Below are 23,762 nucleotides of genomic sequence, written 5' to 3' on the forward strand. Positions count from 1 at the left end.
GCCATCTCAGCCTAGGTTTCAGCTAATCACACATAGAGCAAAACATATTGACAATAATTCTATCCAATCATATGAAACACATGTAATGGTAGCTAACTCAATAGGGACTGATTTTCTAACACAATGGCTTGTTTATGAGAGACAAAGCACAGAGACTCATTCTAACCTTCTAAAGGTATACATTAAATAAACTTGTTGCAACCTATAAGGGCAAGTCACAAGGGCTTATTGTTCTATTTCTCACGTCTGCTCTACTGCTTAGAAAACTTGTATTAGCAGTGTTCACAAGTCTGCTGTCTGAGGCCTGCCTTTTTTACCACTTTCTCAAAACCCTCTAATTTTATGAATCCCAACAGCAAGAGGATGATTCAGAAAGAGGCATAATATCCAATGCTTCAAAGCCTTCTTCCTATTATGCAAAAAGAATCCACTTCTTCTCTTATGCCGCAAAGGGAATTCAGCAAGGGCTGAACAGTCATTCTGTAGATGTGTGATGAAAACCCTTTGATGTTTAAGGTGGCTATAGACATAACTTGAACTGTTCTAGAAGCTCCTAAATTCTTAGGCTGGTGTTTGGGGGTGATGACATCCGGAAAAAGAGTAAGTCCAACAGCATGGCTCTTTTAAGGAACCTAAGCACCCAAATAGTGCTACTGAAATGTTTCCTTGGTAATTCTGTGAAATTCTCATTCAAGCAGACAATGCATGCAGACTCTAGTAATAGGACATGCTACTTTTTGACTCTAAGATTCTGCTTGTGCAAATAAATGTGTGGTGACAAGCTGAAAAACAAGGCTCCTTGTGGCATGTTATTGGTGTGCACTACAGAATGAATTGTATCACATTGCACTGGGTTTTTTGTTTTGTTGATTTTCTTGGTTGTATCTTGGGGGTTTTTGAGACTTTTTGTGGTGCCTGTCTATTCCGGAGCCTTTAAATTCTCATGGAAGAAGAAACGTAGATGTTTTTTTTCCCCAGAGAATTAATTGACACGTCCTGCTTCTAGCCAACATTTCAGAATGCTTCTGTCCCCGCTCCTCACACTTGCACAGCTTTTGTTTCTTTGCTTCTCAGTGCAATAGCTGTAATCATTTGTCTGGGCTTGCAGCTGATATTCCCATAATTGGTGGTGCATTTTTCAGCGTTTGCCAGCACGGATCCTTCCAGTGCACCTTCCAGCCCTGCCCGTCCATGTGCACGGCGTACGGGGACCGGCACTACCGCACCTTCGATGGGCTCACCTTTGACTTTGTGGGAACTTGTAAGGTTTACCTGGTCAAGGTGAGACTTCTGCGTAAAACCTCCCTAAAATTTGGTTTAAAACTTCTTGTTAAAATCTACTGTTGTGCTTACTTCCTCTCTGTGCATTTTATTGAGTCCTACATCGTGTTTTTTTCATTTTTGGCGTTATTTAGACTTTGAATCATATATGACATAAACATGCTCAGAGGTTTCTGCTAATTGAACTCTATAACAATATGTATATTAATGTATTTAAAAACTGACTTTTTTTTTTCTTCAGGGGACTTCTTCAACCAGTCTTTCTATCGTTATAGAGAATGTTGACTGCTTTAGTACTGGAATAATTTGCAGAAAAAACATTTTCATTAACGTTGGAAAATCTCTTTTAGTGTTTGATGATGAAACTGGGAATCCAGTAAGTTTCATTTCTTACTGCTGATCAAAAAGCAGCATATGCACTTCTCTGGGTGTTTCTTCCTTTCATAAGCAAAAACTTACTGTGCCACTTCAGTAGCAGAGGTGTAAATATCTTTACAGTGAATGCTGATCACATCTGAATTTTTCAGTGGAAACCTTAAACAAAATCTTGTCTGTATTTAACAAAAATGTTGGAGGAGATAGCTGTAGCTCTTTTCTTTAGATTTATTACCTGTTTAATATCTTAGGAGAAATACAAGTGTTTTGAAGTCAGTGGGAGTTTTGCTATTAATTGTACTAGAACTAAGAGCTTAGTCAGGTCTGGAATGTATAGGAGGAATATTTCTGTACAGTTAAAAAATCCCAACAAATTGCAGCCCCTGTGGAATGTATCCTCCACAGCCTGGATTTTATTTGTGTTTTGGCCAAACTGCAAACTCTATTCTGTCATTGTTTAGTATTTTAGTATATTAGTAATTATAGTATAAATAGTACTATTTACTATTTATAGACTGACTGTAGAAAGGAAGTTTGAGAGCTTGTGCAGTTAAACCAGGCATATTAGCCCATGCTACAAATAAGTTGCAATCTGATTGTTAGTGGATTGAGAGAAAAATGCTGTCAACAAGATTGTGATCTAGGGACATATTTGGACAATTCCTTATTTCCAGAGGCTGCTTCATGCATCCTTTTTACCTATCCATATTCAAAAAAAGCATGTGACTGTGACAGAATTACTTATAACTAAGTGAAAATTATAATCAGGAGCCTTGAGACTAGTCATCCACCTCCCAGATGAATTATTAACAGTCTAATCTTCAGTCCATTACCCATCTTATAAATTTGATGTAAAATCAACTTTTAAAATTAGAAAATCATAAAAATACAATACATCCAAAATCCAGGCCCCTTTTGCTTAAACATTTTTCCTCTCTGTGGCCTTCTGTCTGTTTTTGGACGTGTCAGAGAACCATGTTGTTAATTTCATTTAGATGTTTTGTTTCCTGTCAAGTGAACATTTTATGAAGATATTATTTCCATTATAAGCTCCTTTGTTTTATTTTGAACAGAGCTTATCTAGTTACATAGATGGCCTACAAAAAATGCAGTTATGGAAAGCTGGATTTTTCACTGTTGTTCACTTTCCTGATGAACATATCACCATTCTTTGGGATCAGAGGACAACTGTTCATGTGCAGATGGGGCATCAGTGGCAGGTAGGTGGAAGTCCACACTCTTATTACCATTCCTTTGAGGTGTTTATGTAAAACTTGTTAAATAAGACATAATTCTTCAGAGATTAGACTGTCAGAAATAAATTAAAGAAGCACTCAGCTACCTTGTCAATGAAAGTATTCATTCTCATTTATCATTTTTTTAGTTACTGTTTTCTGTATAACTGCTGTAACAACAGAGACAAATATCTTTGGGGTGAAGTTTTCCTTCAGTACTCATTCCTTATATGACTGAAGCAGATGTTATTTCGCTGAGGCTTAAAAATACACATAACTGGCTAACAGCTCCCTTTGCTGAACAAAAAGGTCATCTCCTTTTTTAAATGCTTGGGCATACATAACTGAAAAGGCAAAATAATGACATTGTCAAAATAAAATATCCTCCATAGCTTTGTTGCTGAATTCTTCTGACTGAAAAGCTGAATTCTTTTGACAGAAATTTAGCTGAAAAAGGATCAAAATATGACAAATTTATAATTAAACAGCTGAAGATGCAAGTTGTGAAAATGATTATGACTGACAGGATTTCATCTTGTGAAAATGTTTTTATAAATATGTATATATGTGTATGTATATATAATTTTTTTCCTCAGGGAGAATTGACTGGATTGTGTGGAAATTTTGATTTGAAGACAGTAAATGAACTGAGGACTCCAGATAATTTTGAATTAACAAATGCACAAGAGTTTGGAAACAGTTGGACAGCTGTAGAGGTACATGGAAAAAGAGAATGTGCTTACTAATATATTTTGCTAGTACTTTTTTTTGCTGTTATACAATAAAATTCATCTTGAATAAAATCAGAAGTTCATTGCTGAAAGAACCAGTCAGGCAGCAATACAAATGACAATATCAGTGGTTCTTAAAGATGCCATGAGCTGCTAAAGAAAAGAAACAAAATTAATTTTTTTGCTGCAGAGTGTTTACAGAGTAGAGAAAAATGCTGTAACAATATTTTGAATGTTTTTAATTACATTTGAACAATAAAGTAGTGGGATTTCTGTATAATGGAAGAATGTTGAGTTTGCTTTAGAGTGTGTTGAAAGTTTAGCTGATTTTTCATAGCTGGGAAGCATTTTACTGTGCAGCCATAGAAATGGAAAGAAAAAAATTCTATGTGCCTCTCTGGTACCTCGATTAGACCCATAGGTGTGTGTGTGTGTTTTTGTGCTGCCTTCAGTGGAATGTTTCTTCAAATAGTGTCATTTTCCATTTCTTCTTCATTAGCATTAGCTTTTAACTCTATATCTTAGTCCTGCTTTTGTTTCTTAAATGATGCATTTGTTTCACATTTTCCGTCTTCCTTAAAAATTAAAAAGCACAAAAATATGATTTGCAAGTTCAAAACACAGAGTGGTTGTGAAAAATTTCTCACCTTCATTTTGCTTCCCGGTCTAGTGTGTTGACAGCCCTGACATTCGAAATCCATGCAGTTTGAACCCCCTTAGAGAGCCATTTGCCAAGAAGGAATGTGGGATACTCCTAAGTGAAGCATTTGAAGCTTGCCACCCAGTGGTGAGTTGTAGTCCTGTATATAAACAAGTGACATCGAACATAGCACCAGAGAGAAATGTTGCTCTTCAATATGAAGCTCTTTGTTATTAATGAAGACAAAAATACACCTAATTTGGGATATTTTATTTTTAATCACAAATACTACTTGTGTAAGAATAACCACTTGCTTTTCATGAAATGTGTTGCATGGCACACCCGTTTTTCATGCATATGTAAACAAATGTATTGGATGGGCAGTGTCAGATGGGAAAAACTCAGTTCTAGCAAACTTACTCAAATGTAAATCCATGTACAATGTGTAACATTTCAGTAAGAAAATTACCATTGACAGTTTTCTTTGAAATTTTGTCACTTAAGACAAGACTTGAAGATGCTGTAAAGAAAAATGACAAATTCTTGTGTGAAATTGCCTGATAATACAAAGAGAATATTAACTACTTGCACATAAAGAAGAGCTTTCCATCTACTTTGATTTCTTACATTTATATGTATCTGTGTTCCTTTAAATTTTCTTTAATTTCATAAACATTTTTCACAGTTTATTAGGACTTAAATATTACGAAACACAAGCCCATATCAGTATCTTAATGAGTCATTGATTTAATTGTGTTGTGAAGGGCTGGACAAGATTTTATGGTGTGTCCCTATAAACATTTTTTTCTCATGTTCCAGGAAGCATTGAGAGTGAAATCTTTAGTTCTTCCAAGCTGGATATGTTGCCCTTTGGAAGAGCCACAGCTTTGTGTCGAGGTGTTGGCTGGCAGCTCCTGTGGGAGTGTTTTTGATAAGCGATGTTTTCATTTCCAGATTGACGTCACCTGGTTTTACTCCAACTGCCTGACAGACACTTGTGGCTGTAACCAGGGTGGTGACTGTGAGTGTTTCTGTACGAGTGTCTCAGCTTATGCCCATCAGTGCTGCCAGCACGGAGTTGCTGTGGACTGGAGGTCTCCCAGAGTATGCCGTAAGTTTGTTTGACCATCACTGCCCCTGCCCTGCATTCGTGGCAGCCAGACCCCAAAAATCAGTCACACCAACTGAACTTGGGGCCATGAATTGAATCTAAGCCTCACTGGTGCCTGTTGTTCCCATTTAATTCTGGTCTAGCTGGATTACGTGCTTTTTCTGTGTTTGTGAGTGATACTTTTCTGCTTTTAATCCCTTTGTCCTATGATGTCAAAGGAGAAAACATGGGAAATCTATATTAGGGTACAGCATGCATCCCTCAAACCAAAGGTGCAAAGTTCACAGCTCGAGTGATTTCCATCTTCAGGAGAACTTCACTTCTTAATAAGATCTAGTAAACATACGTGCCTTATTAGAGCCCACAGAGCAAGTGTGAAATATAAAGAAAGGTCTTCTGAAGGAAAACAAGTTAATTTTTAAGCTGGGCAGAGTCATTACCTTAGGATTCCTCTCCAACAATTCTTAGAACTTAAAAATCTGAGGCTCTTTTCTCTGATGCCTAGTGGAAATGCCTAACAAGAGGCTGTCATTTCCCCAAAGATGGGATAAAAGAAGGGGAGATGCAAAGAATGGAAGGAAACAAGCATTTTTCTCACTTTGCAGTTGTACAGGGAGAGTGTGCAGCTTGCTCAGGGTCACACAGCAAACTGGCCTCAGAGTGAGGGGGTTGCTCTTAACTTTGGATGGAAAAGGTGTGTTTTTATGTGAAGCTCAGTCATAGCCACTAGAGGTCACAAAAAGACAGCTGTAAGTATGTAAGCCTAGTGTTTCCTGCTGGGAAGCAATGCTTTCTGTACATCTGTGTAGTTTAAATTAGTATTTTATCTGAAGTACAGCAAATATTTGGCAATAACTTTTAAATAAATTTTTGTGTATGATCTATTTTGGCAAAGCATTTGGCTCACGTCATAATTGTGAAGGGGAATAGAAAACCTGTTTATCTATACAATGCCTGTAACTGCATTTTTTTTCTTTTTTTAGCTTATGATTGTGAATATTTCAACAAAGGTAAGTTCTAAAGGAAGTGACAAAATATCAACGGACTCTTGGGCTTTTTAATTTAAGTCTTAGAATCTTTGTATAAAAACAACTGTATTACTGAAAACATTTGTGAATGTTATGTTGTTTAACTAGCCAGTTAGTTGTTCAACTGTTGCTTAACTTCTGTTTTGCTGCATTATTTTGGTTTTTCAAAGGTTTTTAATTTCATAATTCCTGGACCTCTCCCAAGAACATGTGTCTGACTAATTTTCTTTGCAGTGATGGATGATGATTAAACAATTAAATAATGAAGTAATTAATGGAATATAAAGTGAAAAGTGCCAGTGGTGCTACTTGCTGAGGTGCAGTGCAGTTCAAAGCTGAACAGAGCCCAGTGGGTTGTTAAATCACTCACGGCCTCCTGTGCAGCCTCCAGAGGGAGGTAGCTGTTAAGCTATGGCAACTTTTTGTCCCCAGAGGGGAGCAACTCTCCTTTTAGCTCTGTCTGACCCAGCTTGGAGTTCCTGACTGACCAGCATTGCTGCTGCATCGGAGTGGCTGTCAGAGGGGTGCAAACCTTGGGGAAGGTGCTGGACCATACCTTGAACCTGCACAGGGTGCTGTGTGCTGTGTTAGCTCTGGAACCCATATTCAGGCTGTTTCCAAATCACCCTGCCTGTGTCTGCACGGTCAGGTGTGGCACACAAGGCAGCCTGGTGTGAGGAAAGGTCAGGACTTCTGCTATTTATGCTGTAACTCTTTATCAAGCTCATCTAGAAGCCTGTCTGTCCACATGACATGGAGTATTTTGGTCTTCTGATCAATATTGCAACAGCTCACTCCTGCAAAGGTCTGAGAAAGGGACCAAGTTAAATTAGGACAGACTTATGCACTGTGCCATGCCCAAAAAATATGGCCAAGAAATGTGCCTTTTCTCATACATGGACTCCTGAAAAGATTTTGAGTAGAGTCAAATCACTAATGCATGGGAATTTTATCTAAATCTCCATTTAAAGACTTTCAATTAATTTATATAAAGGATAGTTAACTATAAGAGGTGATTGAAGGTTTTAAGTTTTCTTTTTGGTTGGTTTTTTTCATAAAAAATGCAGTCAGATAATAGACAATGTTAGTGCAGGTAGACTGCAAGTGCAGTGTCTCTAACATCTGTGGTGACAGTGAAGCTAAATGATCACACACACTTTTAAGGTGTGTTATTGCCTTTGTTACTTAATTCTCACTGACAGAAATTAGTGGAAATAGTGGAGATGTGTGCACATGACTAGCCTTGAAATTAACATGGTTATTGTATACTTCTTTCTTTGTATTTTTGTACTCTTTGCTAATCCAGCTCATCAGGATTCAACATAAGATGTTTCAGAGCTGCCAGTGGGCAAAAAAAAACAAATCTCCATGCTGAATATTTTCTTGTCTATGTAACTTAGAGTAGGATGACCCAGAATTTATTTGATTTGGAGACAGGAAGGTTAAGAAGTTGTCTTAGACCAGAAAGAGGTATTCACTTTGTGGTGAATCCAGAGTGAAATAGTTCCAGTCCCACTAGAAGCAGAAGCCTTTTGTCTTTGGTCAAGGGGAATTATCAGCTGGTGGCTGTTGTCTCTCAGCTTTTGGATGGGCCTGAGATGGGATACTTAAAGATCTAAGGATATTTCCAGAGCACTTTTAAGTAGTAATTTAAACATGGTTTTTCAACTCCCTGCCCTGAAGGTAAAAAGATATCTTTGTACATGTTTAGGTGGGAATGGACCTGTATCCTAACTGGCTACTTTTTCATGCCATTAGAATTTAATGGTATGAAAAGGTAGCCAGTTAGGAGACAGGTCTCTACATGTAATGCAGCATCCTTAGGATTTCAAAACTCTTAATAAATTTTAAGATTTTGGAGAACTAGAGTATGAAGGCAAGCTGCAAATTGCAGTCCAAAATTTTAACCTGTTGGAACCGATTTTAAGAATCAATGCTATTAACTTCCCAGCTGATAGCTGCAGTTATCTCAGATGTATGCTTGCTGTTTTACCATGTGGATAAAATGGTAATGATGTGAACTGCATAAAGGCATAAAATGCCTAATTTTAACAGGAAACTTAACAAAAATAGTTTAAAACACTTAAAAATATACTCTAAACTATTTTTTCTGTAATAAAGTTTGATCTAAATGAGAAGGTGTGGCATTTTAAGGTTTAAAAATAAATTTGCATATTTTTGGCTTTTTAACTTGTATGATCATTCTTTGCTTATGGTGCTGATTCCTTCCTGTCATACTTCACAAATAAGACTTCACTGTTCAGGGAATTTTTTGATGCTTGTTGACAACAAAATTTTATTCTCTGCAATACGCCTCATGCTTTGGACATTAATAAAATAAGTTTTAAAAAGTAGTAAGAAGTGTATAATCAGTTCAACCATACAAATAAATAGTTTAGAAGGATCCGAAATCAATTAACCTAGGGGCCAGCCAACTCCAATGAAATTATTATGAAACCAAAGCATATAAGAGGAACAAAAAGGAGAAGCTGATCATGAATCTTGAAAATTGAAAGTAGGTATTCTTGATAGTTTTCAGAACGTGTGTTGTCTAAAAAAGGTTTGTTTTGGTTTTCTTTCATTCAGTGCATGGCACCTAGATCTGTTTGCAGAGTGGTGAGATGTGTTTTTCTTCACTCTGCCCTAATGGTCAGAGCTCAAGCATTTGTGACACTTGACATGAAAAATAATTGCTTTTTTCCTCTACAGCTCTGGGAAAAGGCCCATACAAACTGGTCAGCTATTTGGATGGAAGATCTGTAATAGCAGCAAAATTGGTGGATGGCATTGTATTCCCTGTGAAGGAAGATGATGATGATCCTGGGCATGTAATGAGCTTCATGCTGACTTCAGGACTTTATAAACCCAAAGCACATGGTAAAGTCATAATAACCTAGCTTCTTAAATAAGACAGAGCTGACTCTGCCCTTGTCTTTAAGAATAAACCTGCGTTAAAAATTTCTTGCTTTATCTGTCAGTTGAATGTGCACTTTAACATCTGCCAAAATTTTCTTTGGTGGTTATTGAATTGTTGCTTTGTAAGCAGTTGAAAAAGCAGCTGCCTCCCCACACCCGAGCCTTCAGAAGCACCAAACTGGTATTGCAGCCCAGTAATCTGTGTGCTGCTCCCTTTAGCTCTCCTCTGGTGGAAGTGGGAAAGAATGGGAGAGAAATGTTGCACGGGAAGTGCTCCCCACCTCCCTTGCTCTGCCACCATCACTCATTGCCTGCCCACACACACAGAGACGCCCTTTGGCACTGACTGAGCTCTGTAAGGGTGAGTGCTGTCAACTTGTGTCCTTTGGGTCCCAACTTAAGTTTCCTTGAAGGAATCTTCCCTCTTCATTAGATGAAAAGTGTGTGGCACACCTTCAGAGATATGCAGAAAGCCTACAAGAGTATATCCAGCGTTTGTGATATTCTTAAATGCTGAAGTTGTCTGCATACACAGCTTTAATGCCCACAGAGCACTTGGGTATCAATGGTTTTACTGACCAGAGTCCCCTGATGAGCTCTTTGGGTAGCCTGAAGGTGGCTTTGTGTCACTTAAAAAATAAGTCTTTGATTACTACTACTGCTGTCTGTAGAACTGACACCAGAGCTCATGTAACAGAATCGCTGGGTATAGATTTCTTTTATTAGTCTTAGTTTTGAGGCACTTGTACATTGTGTTCCATTTATGTTTGGAAGGGGAAGGTCAGTCCTACTATTCTGTTCCCCTATAAAAATCTCTCTCAGAATTTAACCTGGCAAATAGAGCCTTGTGGTCCAGTTTGAGCAAATGAAATTTCATCATTTGGTCATGAGGAATTTGCACAATCAATGTTCTGTATCATTATAGGACATTCATGCCTCTTTGGTACCTCAGCACAATGCATGTCTTACCAGTTTCAGGCATTCCTGGACAATGGAGAGTTTAGGTATTAATGCACTGATTGGCAATACAGCAGGTGTTAAAAATCACACTGACTGTCCTTTGTTACTTATCAAAGAGCTGTTTGCTACAGGCAATTCATAAAAAGCTATTCACTAGTACTGCTAGGTTTTTCAGATTATCTGAAACTTTTATGCTCAGAAAACAAGGTGGTCTTCCAGAAGTGTTACACCAGAATGTGATAATATATCCTTTTAATAGAGATCATTTGTTTTCTAAGTTTTTTTTTTAAAGAAATGCTAGCCAGTCCTGGAGGGTTAGTTGATTTTACAGTAGATTAATGGCTGTTTTCAAGAGACTAGCAGAGTTTACAGCAAAATAGAATGAAGTAATTCTGTGAGCAACAGATGCCTGTGACAGGCTCAAGATCTGATGCCCTGCAATTGGCTGTGCAGAGGCTGCTTGAAATCAGAAGTACTGCAGGGTAAGGTAACATGAGGGAACATTTGCCAGAAAAAAGACTTTGCTGTACTGTTCTTAAAGGGAGAGCTAGAGAGCTGAATGCAAAATACAGTTTTCTAATTTATTTTTAATGAAAGGCTGAGCTTTTAAGCTATCAATTCCTGATGGCAAATGTTACTTTTAAACCTAGTTAGATGGAGTTAAAGTTTTTATTAAACAAATGGCTTAGTAAAGACTGTAAATTAAGTTCTGCTTGACTGCAGGGCTATATTCCTTTATCCTGGTGTGGGCAAATGTCTCAATCTCTTTGTATTCCTGTTGGAATCTGTAGAGTATTTAGAAAACTTAATAATCATGACAATCTAGCACTCTGCAATCCATAAATAGTGCATTTTCTTACAAGATTCTGGCTGTTTTCACTGGTAAGGCCAAAGCCAATTTTCATTCCTCATGCTACTAGGGTCAGTAGTGGTACATCGGAATGAACTTAATTTATGATGCATTTATCAGCAAATAAACAAGTTCTGTGTGCTCTCTTCTGTTTTATTTTTTCAGATTCCAGCTTGATTTCATTTGAAACAGCTGAGAGACCAAATTATTTTCTTCAGCTGGCCTCCAATAATACTCTTGTTGTTTCTAAATGGAAAAAATCAGAAGATTTTCACAACAGATCTACGTTTGTCATTCACAAGAACACGTGGCTGTCGGGATACAGTTCCTTTGAGTCATTTGCAAAACCAGGATTCTTCATCCACATTTCAGCCTCTTCAGTTGGGCTTTTGAAGTACCATCATTCAGAGGAGTTCAGACTGTCAACCCTTTTTAAACTTGTAGGTAGGTAATTACACTTCAATGTTATGAACAGCAGTTTTCTCCTTGTGCAAATCCAGGCTAAATGGTGTTATTTTCAGAGGTGATGAGATTGCTTACCTCTTCCCCTACATTACTGGGAGCTGTGGGAATTCTGGGACATCCAGCCTCAAAATATTTTTCCCTGAGCATTGTAGTGAAGATGAGATTCTATTTTCTTGTGAAAAATTAGCTTAACACAATTTTTTTTTTAATTTGCCAAATGGATTTGGAAATAGATATCCTAGTGTGTATTTTCTGGGCAATATTTGCTGTGGAGATGGTAAGAAAATTCTTTAGGAGTAGAGTATTCATACTCATAAATAATGGATTCACAAAGGGAATAGAAAAGAACAGATCTCTAAAATTTAAGGTGTGTGGGCAACATTTTCTCTCTTTGCCTGTTGCCAAGAGAGAGATTTCTGTACAGTGAATTCTCTTTGCTAACCCTGTGGCCTCATCAGGAGTTATGCCTTCCAGTCCTAAGGACATGGCCTGTAGGCTACACCTTCCAAACCTCATTTTTTCCTAAAAAATACCTTGGCTTTTATCCATTACACACACAGAGATGCTGTGTCTGTTGGGGTGTTAACCACTAGTGTTTCAGTCATCATCTAGCTGGGGGTATTCACCCCTTCTTGGGGATACAGATGTTCATTTCCCTAATGTTGCTTGAACAGATAGAGCTTTTGAATACAAAACAGACTGCTGTGAGGGTGTTTCTACCTACCTGTGAGATTCCCATTCCCATAATAGTTACATTCCACTGAGACATTAGGATCAGAAATGAAGAAGATACTCACTCTAAGGATCATTTTTTAAGAGCTGGCCGCAGACGTTGACCCTACAAGAGCTGATGATAAAACCACACTAAAAAGATCATGTAATTTAATCTATTTCTAGTTCTCTTTGGTGTGTTTGTTTGTTTGTTTTTTATTTGTGTTTTTATATCAGTAAGGAAAAGAAATAATAAGAATTACAGTCTTTACATTCTTAAACAAGTGGAGCCATCCACTGAAATGAAGGTGGCTTTGGAGGTCAGGAAAAACATGCAAGTTATATCAGTGTATAAAATAAAGCAAAACAAATTATTCATGTAACTATTCTTTGCTTTAGCTTTTACTTGCCTTAACACTTTAGATGCATCAAACATATCCATTTATGAAATTCAGTGACAATAATTACTTGCTGAAACCAAACATAGTATATATAATTCCAAAATCACTGCAAGTGATTATGTTCTAAAAATTTTATTGTACTGTAATTTTAAATGCATTAACTATTTGTTTATTTATTTAGCAGAAGTATTTTAATGTGTTCCTGGCAATACCATGTTTTAAAGTCAGTTGTTCATTCTCTGAAACTGAAGTGTATTTTACAAGCAAAGAAAGAAAATGAAATACTGTATGAAATAAAGCATGACCTGACCATGTTTTACAGTGACCATGTTGAATTGTGGCACAGACAAACCTGAAGCAACCTCTGATTTCTGTGACAGAAGAGGCCAACTGTATGCCTCGTGGAGCTTCGTGTTATCAAAACACTGAATTAAAGTGTTAATGGTGTCATTGTGAATCTGCCCATGTTTTGCAGTACATTATGCTGACAGCCTAATGCAGCTGTTGACTGGCACACTCCAACTTCAGAAAAATGACAGATTTTGTCATTGCCAAATGCCTGTTGCCTCTTGACAAATGCTTGTAATCACAGAGCTGTTGAGGGTTTTGAGCGGCAGAATTAGAGGGCTAATGCTATTACCAGGATGTTCGTACAGCATTTCAAGCAAGGCACTTTTTTTGGGACATAACAAAAATATCTCCTTGGTCTTTTATCTTTGAGGGAGGAATGAACAAGGGTAAAGCATGTTCCAATTCTCAGTGGTCCTCCATTAACACAGAATGGTATGTCTTTTCAAGTGTGAAGTCTTTACCCTCCAGTCATTATACCGAAAAATCCTATTTATGCCGATGGAAAACTAAAACAATTTACCTCAGCAAGTGGGATCAGATCAAATGATCAAGAGGTATTTCATTAATCACCACATCCGAGGGCTTGGGTTTCAGAGTTTTATAAGCAGAGGAGCATAGGGCTCCAATCTTTCTCCAGCGTGCTCTCACAAGGGCCAGCCTGCTGATGTAGGGTAATTACATGGTCTAAAAATACAGCAGCATTTGTTTAAGTTAATGGAAAAGTTACACCAGCTCCAGAGTGCGCAGGCAAAAGCGTATTGGGTTTCCTGCTGACTATTGTAAATGCTTTGCATATTAGATCAGAAACTCTTGAACCGGGAGCAGCTATTCCTGCGGAATCAGAGGATAAATATCAGGAGCAGAATAATAGGCCCAGTAAATCCCCTTGGCCAGAAAGCTCCTCATGAGACTTCTTCGTGCTCGGTGACGCACATGCAAAAGGAAGAATTTGAAGTGACCTGATCACCACAGCAGTAGACACACGTCTGTTTAAAGTCAGCTGACGAGTCACTTTTTCCAGTTTCATCGCAATAAATATTGTCATGTTGGGAGACACCAAGGCTGGGAAGTGTTTGCCATGTGAAGTCACTTCAGCTTTAAAATTGGGTTTTTTTAATTATACTTTGCTTTTTCTGCTGTCCTGTTCCCACAAACATGTGAGGAAGTTGAGTAGAAAACTGAATTTTGATATGTAGTGTATACTTATTCACAAGGAAATACATTTTTGCATTCTATTCAGGAATTATTTTGCTGGCAGATTGGTATGCATTCAGTCAAAAGAAAGAATACCTTTACTCTTACCAGATGGACAAACACAAAGGTGCCATGTAAGAGCCATCAGATCCCATTTGAGATTACTGGGAAATCATTTTATGTAGGAAATTTATGACCTTTTTATGGGTGTAGCTGCTATTTTCTTACCCTTTTAAAAAATAATATGCTCAAACTAGTTACCTTTTATCATTCATATAATTGTTACCTATTTAGGATCACTATGAATTATTTTTATGTCATGAAAATGTGACTTGCCCCATATAAATTTTGCAGCAAAGTATTAAATAATGCTAGTTATGTGTTGTAATAACTAACTTGCTGTAAATACAAGGCCTGTTTTAGAGAGAATTTTTAGCTAAAATTAAAATATCGAGATGCACTAAGTATAGGCCCACTGCACAGAGGCGTTTTTCAGTGTTTAAGTTTGACAGAGAGCACTTTTAATCTTTGTATTTTAATTAACTCAGTCACATTCAGAAATGTGGGGCAAAACTGAAAATTGAATTAACTTTAATGAAAAAGTTTTTTACGAAACCATCTTTTTACCTTAAGTCAGTTTTACACGTGGTACTACCAACTACTTTAACATCAATTTACTCTAATCCACTTCCGTCAGTAGAATTAATTTTCTGGAGTGTCCTGATTCACTCATAATGAGTTGCTGTTGAGTTTAATTTGAGCTCGTGTGCTTTGTTGGCCCAAAAGTTCATGATGTGGGGCTGGAAAATGCTGAGCAACTGCTGCTGTACCTGCAAATCCCACGTGTGCCACTGAACATATCTGCCTCATAGCTCCTGCAGTCAGGCTGAGCTTTCTGTTCAGTAACATCTCTCCTTTTTATGCTGCAAACACAAACATTTGACCTGCCATTTTTGGCTGTGTAAATAGGAGGAGATGAAAGAGTTGCGTTAACGTTGAAATAGCAAACTGAACCGTACTTGGACAAGAGTTAGGTAATTGCACTCTGCTTCCAGTGATGATTTGGCTGGGCACAAAGTTTGGTTTTTCCAGTGATATTTGCTTACATTTCTCATTGCAGAAACTTAGAAGTCATGAGCAGGGTTTGTTACTCGTTTGTGTGTGTTAAGTGGGTAGATAGGATTTCATGTTTCTAAACTTGTAACTGAGGAGACAGGCAATCTAAGTTACCAAGCAGAGTTTTGCCTCCATTATAAATAGAACTAATTCTAAAGCAATTTTTGTGCCTACTAGATTTTTAAAAAAAATTGTATTAAAGTAACAAAAAAAAAAAAAAAAACAAGCATCAGGTAAGATTGAAAATCCAAATACATTATTTTAAAAATTATTTTTAGATGTTTATTTTAAATACAGCATTTTATTAACACTGGAACATTTCAAATTTTAGGGTTTTTTTTTTAAGTAGATAGCCCTTTTTTGAGCATAACTTGGAATTATTCATATTACAGAGTTTCTAACAGTGGCAAATTTTGTCTCTGTGCCTTGAAAGTCAGCACAGAAAATTAAGGTGCTTGTGAACAGTAAGAATTGTCAACTCACAAAAAGAAGTGGCCAAGTTACCATGAAATGCGGTTGTGGCTCAGCAGAACCTCATGGTCTGTCAGTGATAAAATGTCAAAAATCTTCATTAAATGGTAGCAACTGCTGTTGTCCTCCCAGTTTTATTTTTGAAAGCCATGAAGAAGAAAATCGTAAATTACAGGGAAGAAAATGCTTCTCTGACGTTCAAGAAGATGTGAAAGCAACGGAGTTGGGAAATACCTTTTAATCATTTGTCTTTGGCCATGTTCATAGCTGTGCTCCCACAAGGGGTTTCTGCATTTTGATGTGCTAGCTCCTGTCGGGTAAGAGAACCGTGGGCTCCGCTGGCGCATCCCCCAGCTGGGGCCACTGTCCCCCAGGACATCAGTCACCACTTTGGGAAGGATTTGCTGTGTCACCCTGTCAACAGGAGGCAAATGCTGGTAGGCTCGACAAGGAGACACATGGCTGTCTCCAGATGCCACGACAAATCCTTTTGAGGAACACATGCCTGGTACGAGAAGCTTGATTCATTGTCTGTAAACTGCAAATCATTGTTCTGCGGCGAGGGAACTCTGCCGGTGCTCAGGCTGCAGTAAGCTCGGGTTACTGGTTGCTGGAAGGGGAATTTAAGTATTAAAAAAATGGGAAGCATGTGGTGGAGGTGGCTGAACAGACCAAGTGACCTCAGCCATTCCTCATGTGGCTTCCTCTCGAGGCCCTTCACCATCCTCATTGCTCCTTTGGGCAGTCTCTTAACAGCTGAATGTCCTTTTCTATATTGTGGTGGCCAAAACTGCACACAGGGCTTGAGGTGAGGCTGCACCAGGGCTGAGCAGGTGTTTTTGTCTTCTTTTTGTTTTGTTTCAATCAGCGGCCTGATCCTTGGGATGCTGAGGCATTCCAGAAGTTAGGTTGACAACAGTGAAAACTCTAAATATGATGAATTATTCAACTGATGTTTTCTTAATACTCTAAAGAATTTTTCCACACTTCATAAAAAAGCGCAGATATCCTCATACCTTATGGGTTTACAGAGACATCCTGAAAACTTTCTGAAAAAAAGGACAACAATTCATACAAATACTCAACTCTTGCTGTGGTGATTTGGTGTGCTCTTTAATGTAGTTTGCACACTAAAAAACAGTGGTACAGCTTGGCCTTGCATACTCCATTCTCTAAAATCCCTTGACTGGAAAATTAAATGTCCATTGGTTCTACAGCTCTTCGAAAGAAATTTTTAATTACCAAGTTCACAGATTCTTCTGTTGTCCATAGTTGTTTTTGTAGAAGTAGAGACAAAATTTGTGAACAAGCATGACTTCATTCTTGACTGAAGGCAGCATTTATGAAACACTCAGCAAATGCTATGCGTTTATGTGGAGATTCACCCTAAATCTTACCAAGGCATGCAACACCACCAAACTCTGTGAGCTTAGTCTGTAGGAAATCTTGAGGAAAATGTGGCTATCATTTCATGAAAGTCAAGGTTCATTTGGAGAATTAGAGATGGTATGTTAATCCCAGCATTTGGAAGTGTTAGTTCATGGCCACTGTTCTGCTAAATTGAGAAACTGTCATTCTTCATCAGGTTGCAGTCTGTCTTCTGCAAGCTTGTACTTTTATTGTGTTTGAAACTTACTCTATGGTTAATGGTGAGTTCTATGGCCAGAGCTAAAAGTTATGGATTTGTCTCCTTACTTAATTCTAGAGTAGACTAATGAATGAGATTTCCTAGATTTAACTTAGATTTATTTACTGTTATCACTACTTTTGGTGATTGCCCGTGCCAGCGTCTCTGATATGTTTTGTCTTTCTGCCATATATTTTCTTTTAGTCCTTAAACCTTGTATTTCTGGTATGTATTTTCTTTTGCCCTTAAACCTTACCACTCAACGAGTCCGTGCGTACAAGACCTCATACATCAGTCAATAAAATGTATGGCAAAAATTCCCTTCCCCCATTAGATTTATGTAACTTATATTGGTGTCAATGGAAGGGATCACAGAAGAATTCAGTCAATTGTACTTATCTTCTTATGAGAACATAAGAAATGCATTTTTAACTGTCATAAGAATTACGTTTTTAAAAGGAGTGACAAATTACATTCCTGGATTAAATGAGATGTAGAAGGGGTAACACTAGATGGCAACATACACACCCTTTTGTCTGAGTTTGAGTCCTATCTTTAAAAGAATTATTTTTATTTTAAGTGGAGACATTAACAGTTAATAATGATAGAGATAATTAATTATAAGTTCAGATTCCCTAAATTGCAGGAATAGAAATTGCTCAGTATCTTCATGGAAAATTTGACTGTCTTCAAGAAGCTATAAAAGAGCTACTCCTTGTATCTCAGTCAAGCAAAGATCAGGAAAACTTAAAAAACCCTTCAAAAAAAAACCCCACAAAAATGGAAGTTCTTTCTAAGTAATTAACTGCCTTTTTGTTTTTCCTGGTGCTTAATGTGAACATTGTTTTAGAGCAGTTACTCTTTGTAGGCTCTGAACAACATTACTCTGAGCTCAGGTTTACCAGTTTAGAGGGGATTCATTCATGATGATGGTTTTCTTCTGCAGGCATGAATGTACAGGAAATGTCACTGCCCTGCCCTGGCTGCTGCTAGAAGAGCTGGGGTGGGCTGCCATAGTGCAGGGACTGAAATCCAGATATAGCATGTAAATCTTGCAGGTGTTGGAAGAGCCACTGGGCTAACCCAGCTTTGTGCAGGGAACTGTTCTGCGTGGAGGTGTGGGAGGGCTGGAGTGCATTTGAATTTGTGTTTCTGCTGAGTGACTTGAAAGTCCTTCAATAAACACTGTGTGTGTAGATGCTACAGTGAGTGTAAGGCATGCCTTGTACTGATGTGTGAGTGCTGAAAGGAATGTAAGAGTAACAGATCTTTGTTGTTTTTCAGATGTCAAATTTAAGCTTCTGTCCCGTTCCACGTGTGAATGGCGTTATGACGCCTGCACAAGCCCTTGCTTCAAGACATGCAGGGACCCTTTGGGAAAAAACTGTCAGACTGTACCAAAGTAAGTGTCTGTGTTTTTATGGATAAGTGTGTAGTTTAGGCAAGACACTTAAGCAGGATAATAGGAATACAAGGACCAAATGTAGACTTAACATACCAGGACTGTATTAATGGGTAAGGAGGTGAGTGAAAGAGGAAAGAAATGGAATAAAACCTGCTGCTGCAGCTACATAAACATGACATTTCAGCCTTTAGTGTACTGTCAGGCTCTGAAATGACTGCTATATTTGTAGCTTTCATTTTGGGAGTATTACAGAGCATTAATGAAGAGAGGTTATCACAACTTTGTTTCAAACAGTTGTGCCCTTGCTTTTCCATTATGTCATTGCAGCAGCTATATCTGGCCTTGCTTTTTCCTGTGATGTGAAATTTGTGCTAAATCTGGTAAAACTGACGCACAGACTTTGACATATAAAAATATTGGGTATTTCTTATCGCAGTAGTGTTCACTCTTGAACCTGTGACTGTTCATTTCAAAAAGCTGAGTGTCATAGAGTTCATATTTTCCCTTAGATCTGGGTGGGAATGGAAGCCATGGCAGTGACATTTTGAAGGAGTACACTCAGGTGTACCTTACTGTCTACTTATACTTTATGTATAGATTCTTTTTCTGCAATTGAATTCTTGATCCACAAGATACTATTTGACTGGTTAATACTAATTGTTTTTCTTTTAGAGTGGAAGGATGCATCCCTGCCTGTCCTCTCAACATGTTGCTGGATGAAATCACTCAAAGATGCGTGTATTTTGAAGACTGTATGTCTGAAAACTTATATATATATATAGTATATGTTAGACTTAGCTTAATGATTAATTAGCTCTTTCACCATAACTTCAAATATTACTGCCTACATTTGTGTAACCATGACATTAGTTACATGAACCTTCAGCTAACTAAACATACATTTTAGCTAAAATAATTTAGTTCCTCAAGAATATGAGACAAATTTTAAACTAAGAAAGTTGTTCTTTCTTCATAAAATATTTCAGTAACATTAGATGTCAAGCAAATGATTTAAAGAATTTATTTTTAAATTTGTCTATGAGTTTTAGATGTTTAAAGGCTATTGAAAAGATCAGTGATACCATTTAACCTAGAACTCTGCTGGCTCCATCACTATAATTATTCACCAATTTCAGGCTGTTCTCTTGTGTCTGTTTTCAGGCATTGAACCTGCAGACGACAGCCCACCTTTGCTTCTCAGCATTCAAACCCCAGCAGTTCCACGTTTAACACCAAGTGCAAGTTTGGCAGTGATCAGCGAAGAGGTAACTTCATTTCCTGTGCCTGAAGCAAAGGACAGGGAAACAACACTTACTACAAAATTGCAACTCACAGCAACCGCAGAGAAACTGGAAATTTTGGCTATTACATCCAACAAAACGCTTCCAGCTGTAACTTTATTGCCAACTATTTCTTCACAGTCGACAGAAACGACATCTGGGAGAAGCACTACAGCAACAACAGGGACAACAAAATCTAATGTAAGCTTGTCTGCTTCTGTTGACATTTCTCCTTTGTTTCCCTCTGCCGTCAGTTCAGAAACTTCCACAAGGATACAGCTGATCAGTAGTGGCTCCACTGAAGTGCTCAGGGCTACAGAACCTCAGACAGCAACTGCTACACATGCAGTCACCACAAGAACAGAAACAGAGAGCAAACCAGTTGCTACTTCTGTTTTTACTGGGGCACCACTTAGAACAACAGAAATGCCAGTCACAACTAAAATAATGGAGTTATCAGAAATGGCCACAAGAACACTTCCCACGAAAGGAGCACAAGTAAAACCAGAAGGACTTACAACATCTACACCCAGTTCATTTGAATCAATAACAGAAAAAACTACTGCATATGTAGAACAGCTTTCTACATCACCTGTGGAAGTGCCTTCATATACACCATCAGTAAACTTAACAGGAGCTTCAGAAGGGACAAAAACAAGCGTAGAACAGTCTCTTACCACAGCAGCTAATGTTACAGTGACATCATTTTCTCCTACGCTCACTACTTCATCTTTGTTAAAGCCAGTGTCTTCAGCAACAACAGGAGCAGCAGCTGTTTTAACCAGACTGAGTGAGAAGACTACATCTTCACCAACAACCATGCCACCTGTTTCAGTAGGAAAGACAACGACAGAACCTCCTCTTGGAATGGTTCAACACCTGACCGGTTCTCCAGAGGTTCTTGTCACTACAACTCTAGGTCCAAAGATGACAACTCTACAAACCCGAGAGAGATCATCAGAAACAACTTCGTTATCATTTGCAACTCATAAAAAGGAAATCCCAAAAATAACATCTTATGTGGAGCATACATCAAGTTCCTATTTCCCTCCCTATTCACCACATCCTAGTTCTAGTACTGAGAAATCCTTCATTCTTTCTACAAAGAGACCTGCAGCGTCTGCTCCTATTCCTGCTTCTCCAGCTTCAGGTGAATTAAAAAAAACATTTAAAACAGTTTCAACTACAGGATATCCCTTACACAAGGTTCTAAACACAACTGAGTTCCTGACTACATTATACACTAAATATCCTGTCATGGCTGAGACTAGCAGTGTGACACCTTTGTCTGTTAAGGTAACACCCAAAATAACGTCCCCTCTTGAAATAGCAACAAAGTCAACTTTGTTTTCTGGAAAAATATCTACTGAATACAAGTCTGCTCTGGTTTCAAGTACAATGAAGACAAGCAGTCCAGCATATTCAGGGAGTGTTACAACATCAGCAATGAAAACTAAGGAAACCACCACAGCTCCTTTTGTAGCTACAGAAAAGGAGTCACCTCAAAGAACATCCATCACTGGATCTCCACTTGCTCTCCTTAGTGGGACTGAAACCACATTGTTGACAACACTTCCTGATAAATCACAAGTAGAAAGTATTTCTACCATCTCTACTGGAAAGCCATCTGCTTTGTCTTTTCCACCATCAGGTTCTCTAATTTCTTTAAACATTTCTCTTCCTTCACTACCCTCAGATGGAAAAGAAGCATTGCTGACAACTCTGAGTCCCAAGAGTACATCCCATGAAATAACCTCTTTATATCCTAGAACAACTATACGAAAATCTGTGTTAACAGAAAAGACCACTCCAGTCCCAACTTTCTCTATTTTATCTTCTATATTAGAATCAAGTTCAATAACAACAGTACCAGATGAAAAATCACTAGTGAATATCACTGATGCTACATTCTCCCCAACCTCTGCCATCAGCAGTCTGCTCATAACAACCAAAAAAATAATGACAGGCAAAGAAAAATACTCTCTGTCCCCTTCTGTTGCACTTCCAGTAACAAAGTCTTCTCACACTTTCTCCACCTCTCAGTATCTAGGAGATAAATTAGTTTCTTCACCTTTAACACAACTGCTACCAGAAGTAACAACCACATCAAAACATTTATTAGAAACTAAAATGGTTTCTACAGCATTAAAACCTGCAGTCCAAAGTGTGACAGAAGCAGTGAAAATTCCAGCAGCTGCAGCTCAGCCATCCCTGCCTCCACCTTCAGCAGGCCCCTTCTCCTTGCAGACATCTTCAGGAGCTAAACCTTTGCTACAGACCACAAGGACCACTGTTACACCACCTTATGCTAGTCAGAAGACTACAGAACTTGGCCATCAGACCTCTGAACCTTCATTGACGAGCCAAGTTCACCAGTATCCTGCAGAATCTCTAACAGAATCCCCTGGTCAGCCACAACCTGTCTCTAGCACAACTGAAGCTACAGTGGAACTGACTTCCTTAAAGACCTCACTGCCTGAAGGCTCTTATTCAAGCGTGTTACCTACCTCCATAGGTCCTACCAAAGTTATTTTACCAACTCAAAAATATTTGCATTTAACTGATGCGGTTACACAGCCACTTGTATCAAGGACTTCTGTTTTGCACCCTACAGTCCCAGCTAGAGCAACAGCTGACTTGATTTTTGACACCAAATTTCCCCCGTTCTCACCAGAAGTGCTTACCGCTTCCTCTTCTTCAGCAACAATTAAAAAAGAACCAATTCCTTCATTTTCCACACAAAAGACACCTACAGATCTAAAATTCACACATGAAGCTACATTTACTAAATCCCTTGATTCCAGACAAACACTTGAAGCATCACCTTCATCGGATTCTCAGTCAACCTCTTCAATGGTTTTGCCACCAGGAACAAGAGAAGTTCCTGTTGTTTTGGGCTCCACATCAAGGGGAAGTGGTACAGAGGGAACTGTGGTGTTGCCTAAGCAGGTCACACCTTCAGCCACCACCTCTAGCTCCATGACCCTGCCAAGGACAGCCTTGTCCCCTGAGGCCCGTTCCTCAGTGGCAGCTTCAGCCTCTCCAGCGATGAGCAGCGCTGGGCAGAGCCTCAGCACTGCGTCAGCAGCCTCAGACACAGCAGCAGCAGTCACAGAGCCCATCTCCAGCTCTCCTTCTGTTACTTCAGAAGGAAAAGGAGCCATGCCCCTCGACACAGTGAAGTCTGAAGAGTCAGAATTAATGACAGGATTCCAGTCTGTCCTTACTCAGGGTGCTACTGTTACACCTCAGACATTTTACCCTCTGTATTTCACAAACACAACTTCAGTTCTGTCCACAGCACATTCACCTGCTGAATCAAAAGTGTTCTCTTCTATAGCTCCATCATCAGTCAGTACTACTCAAACTTCAAAATTTGAAGTAACATCTGAGATGCAAACACCATCTGTGAGCTCACTGCTAATGATACCTGATCATCCAAATGACACAGCAGCTCCATCAGTTTCCTCATTTACTTCATCCACCAAAACACTTCATGGCTTGACTGCAACATTTTCTGATGGACTGACAATAGCTGAAGCCATGGCAGGAGCTGCAGCATCACCTTTTATGTTGCCTCGAGAAACAGCAGCTCTTCAAACTTGTACAGTGAG

The 23,762-nt window shown here is 38.5% G+C and overlaps 1 protein-coding gene across 1 annotated transcript in view; it reads left to right on the forward strand.

Annotated features, from left to right (window-relative positions):
* OTOG (otogelin) overlaps window positions 1–23,762 on the forward strand; it is a 94,169-nt gene that overhangs the window by 46,674 nt on the left and 23,733 nt on the right. Inside the window, exons 25-36 of the mRNA XM_063158571.1 lie at window positions 1,143–1,281; window positions 1,523–1,657; window positions 2,730–2,876; window positions 3,488–3,607; window positions 4,293–4,409; window positions 5,217–5,373; window positions 6,357–6,383; window positions 9,111–9,278; window positions 11,293–11,571; window positions 18,748–18,865; window positions 19,541–19,620; window positions 20,030–23,757. Of these exons, the coding sequence (XP_063014641.1) occupies window positions 1,143–1,281; window positions 1,523–1,657; window positions 2,730–2,876; window positions 3,488–3,607; window positions 4,293–4,409; window positions 5,217–5,373; window positions 6,357–6,383; window positions 9,111–9,278; window positions 11,293–11,571; window positions 18,748–18,865; window positions 19,541–19,620; window positions 20,030–23,757 (5,215 nt within the window). The remainder of the gene's footprint in view (window positions 1–1,142; window positions 1,282–1,522; window positions 1,658–2,729; window positions 2,877–3,487; window positions 3,608–4,292; window positions 4,410–5,216; window positions 5,374–6,356; window positions 6,384–9,110; window positions 9,279–11,292; window positions 11,572–18,747; window positions 18,866–19,540; window positions 19,621–20,029; window positions 23,758–23,762) is intronic.

This window comes from Melospiza melodia, chromosome 6 (assembly GCF_035770615.1).
Source record: "Melospiza melodia melodia isolate bMelMel2 chromosome 6, bMelMel2.pri, whole genome shotgun sequence".
Lineage (NCBI taxonomy): Eukaryota > Metazoa > Chordata > Aves > Passeriformes > Passerellidae > Melospiza > Melospiza melodia.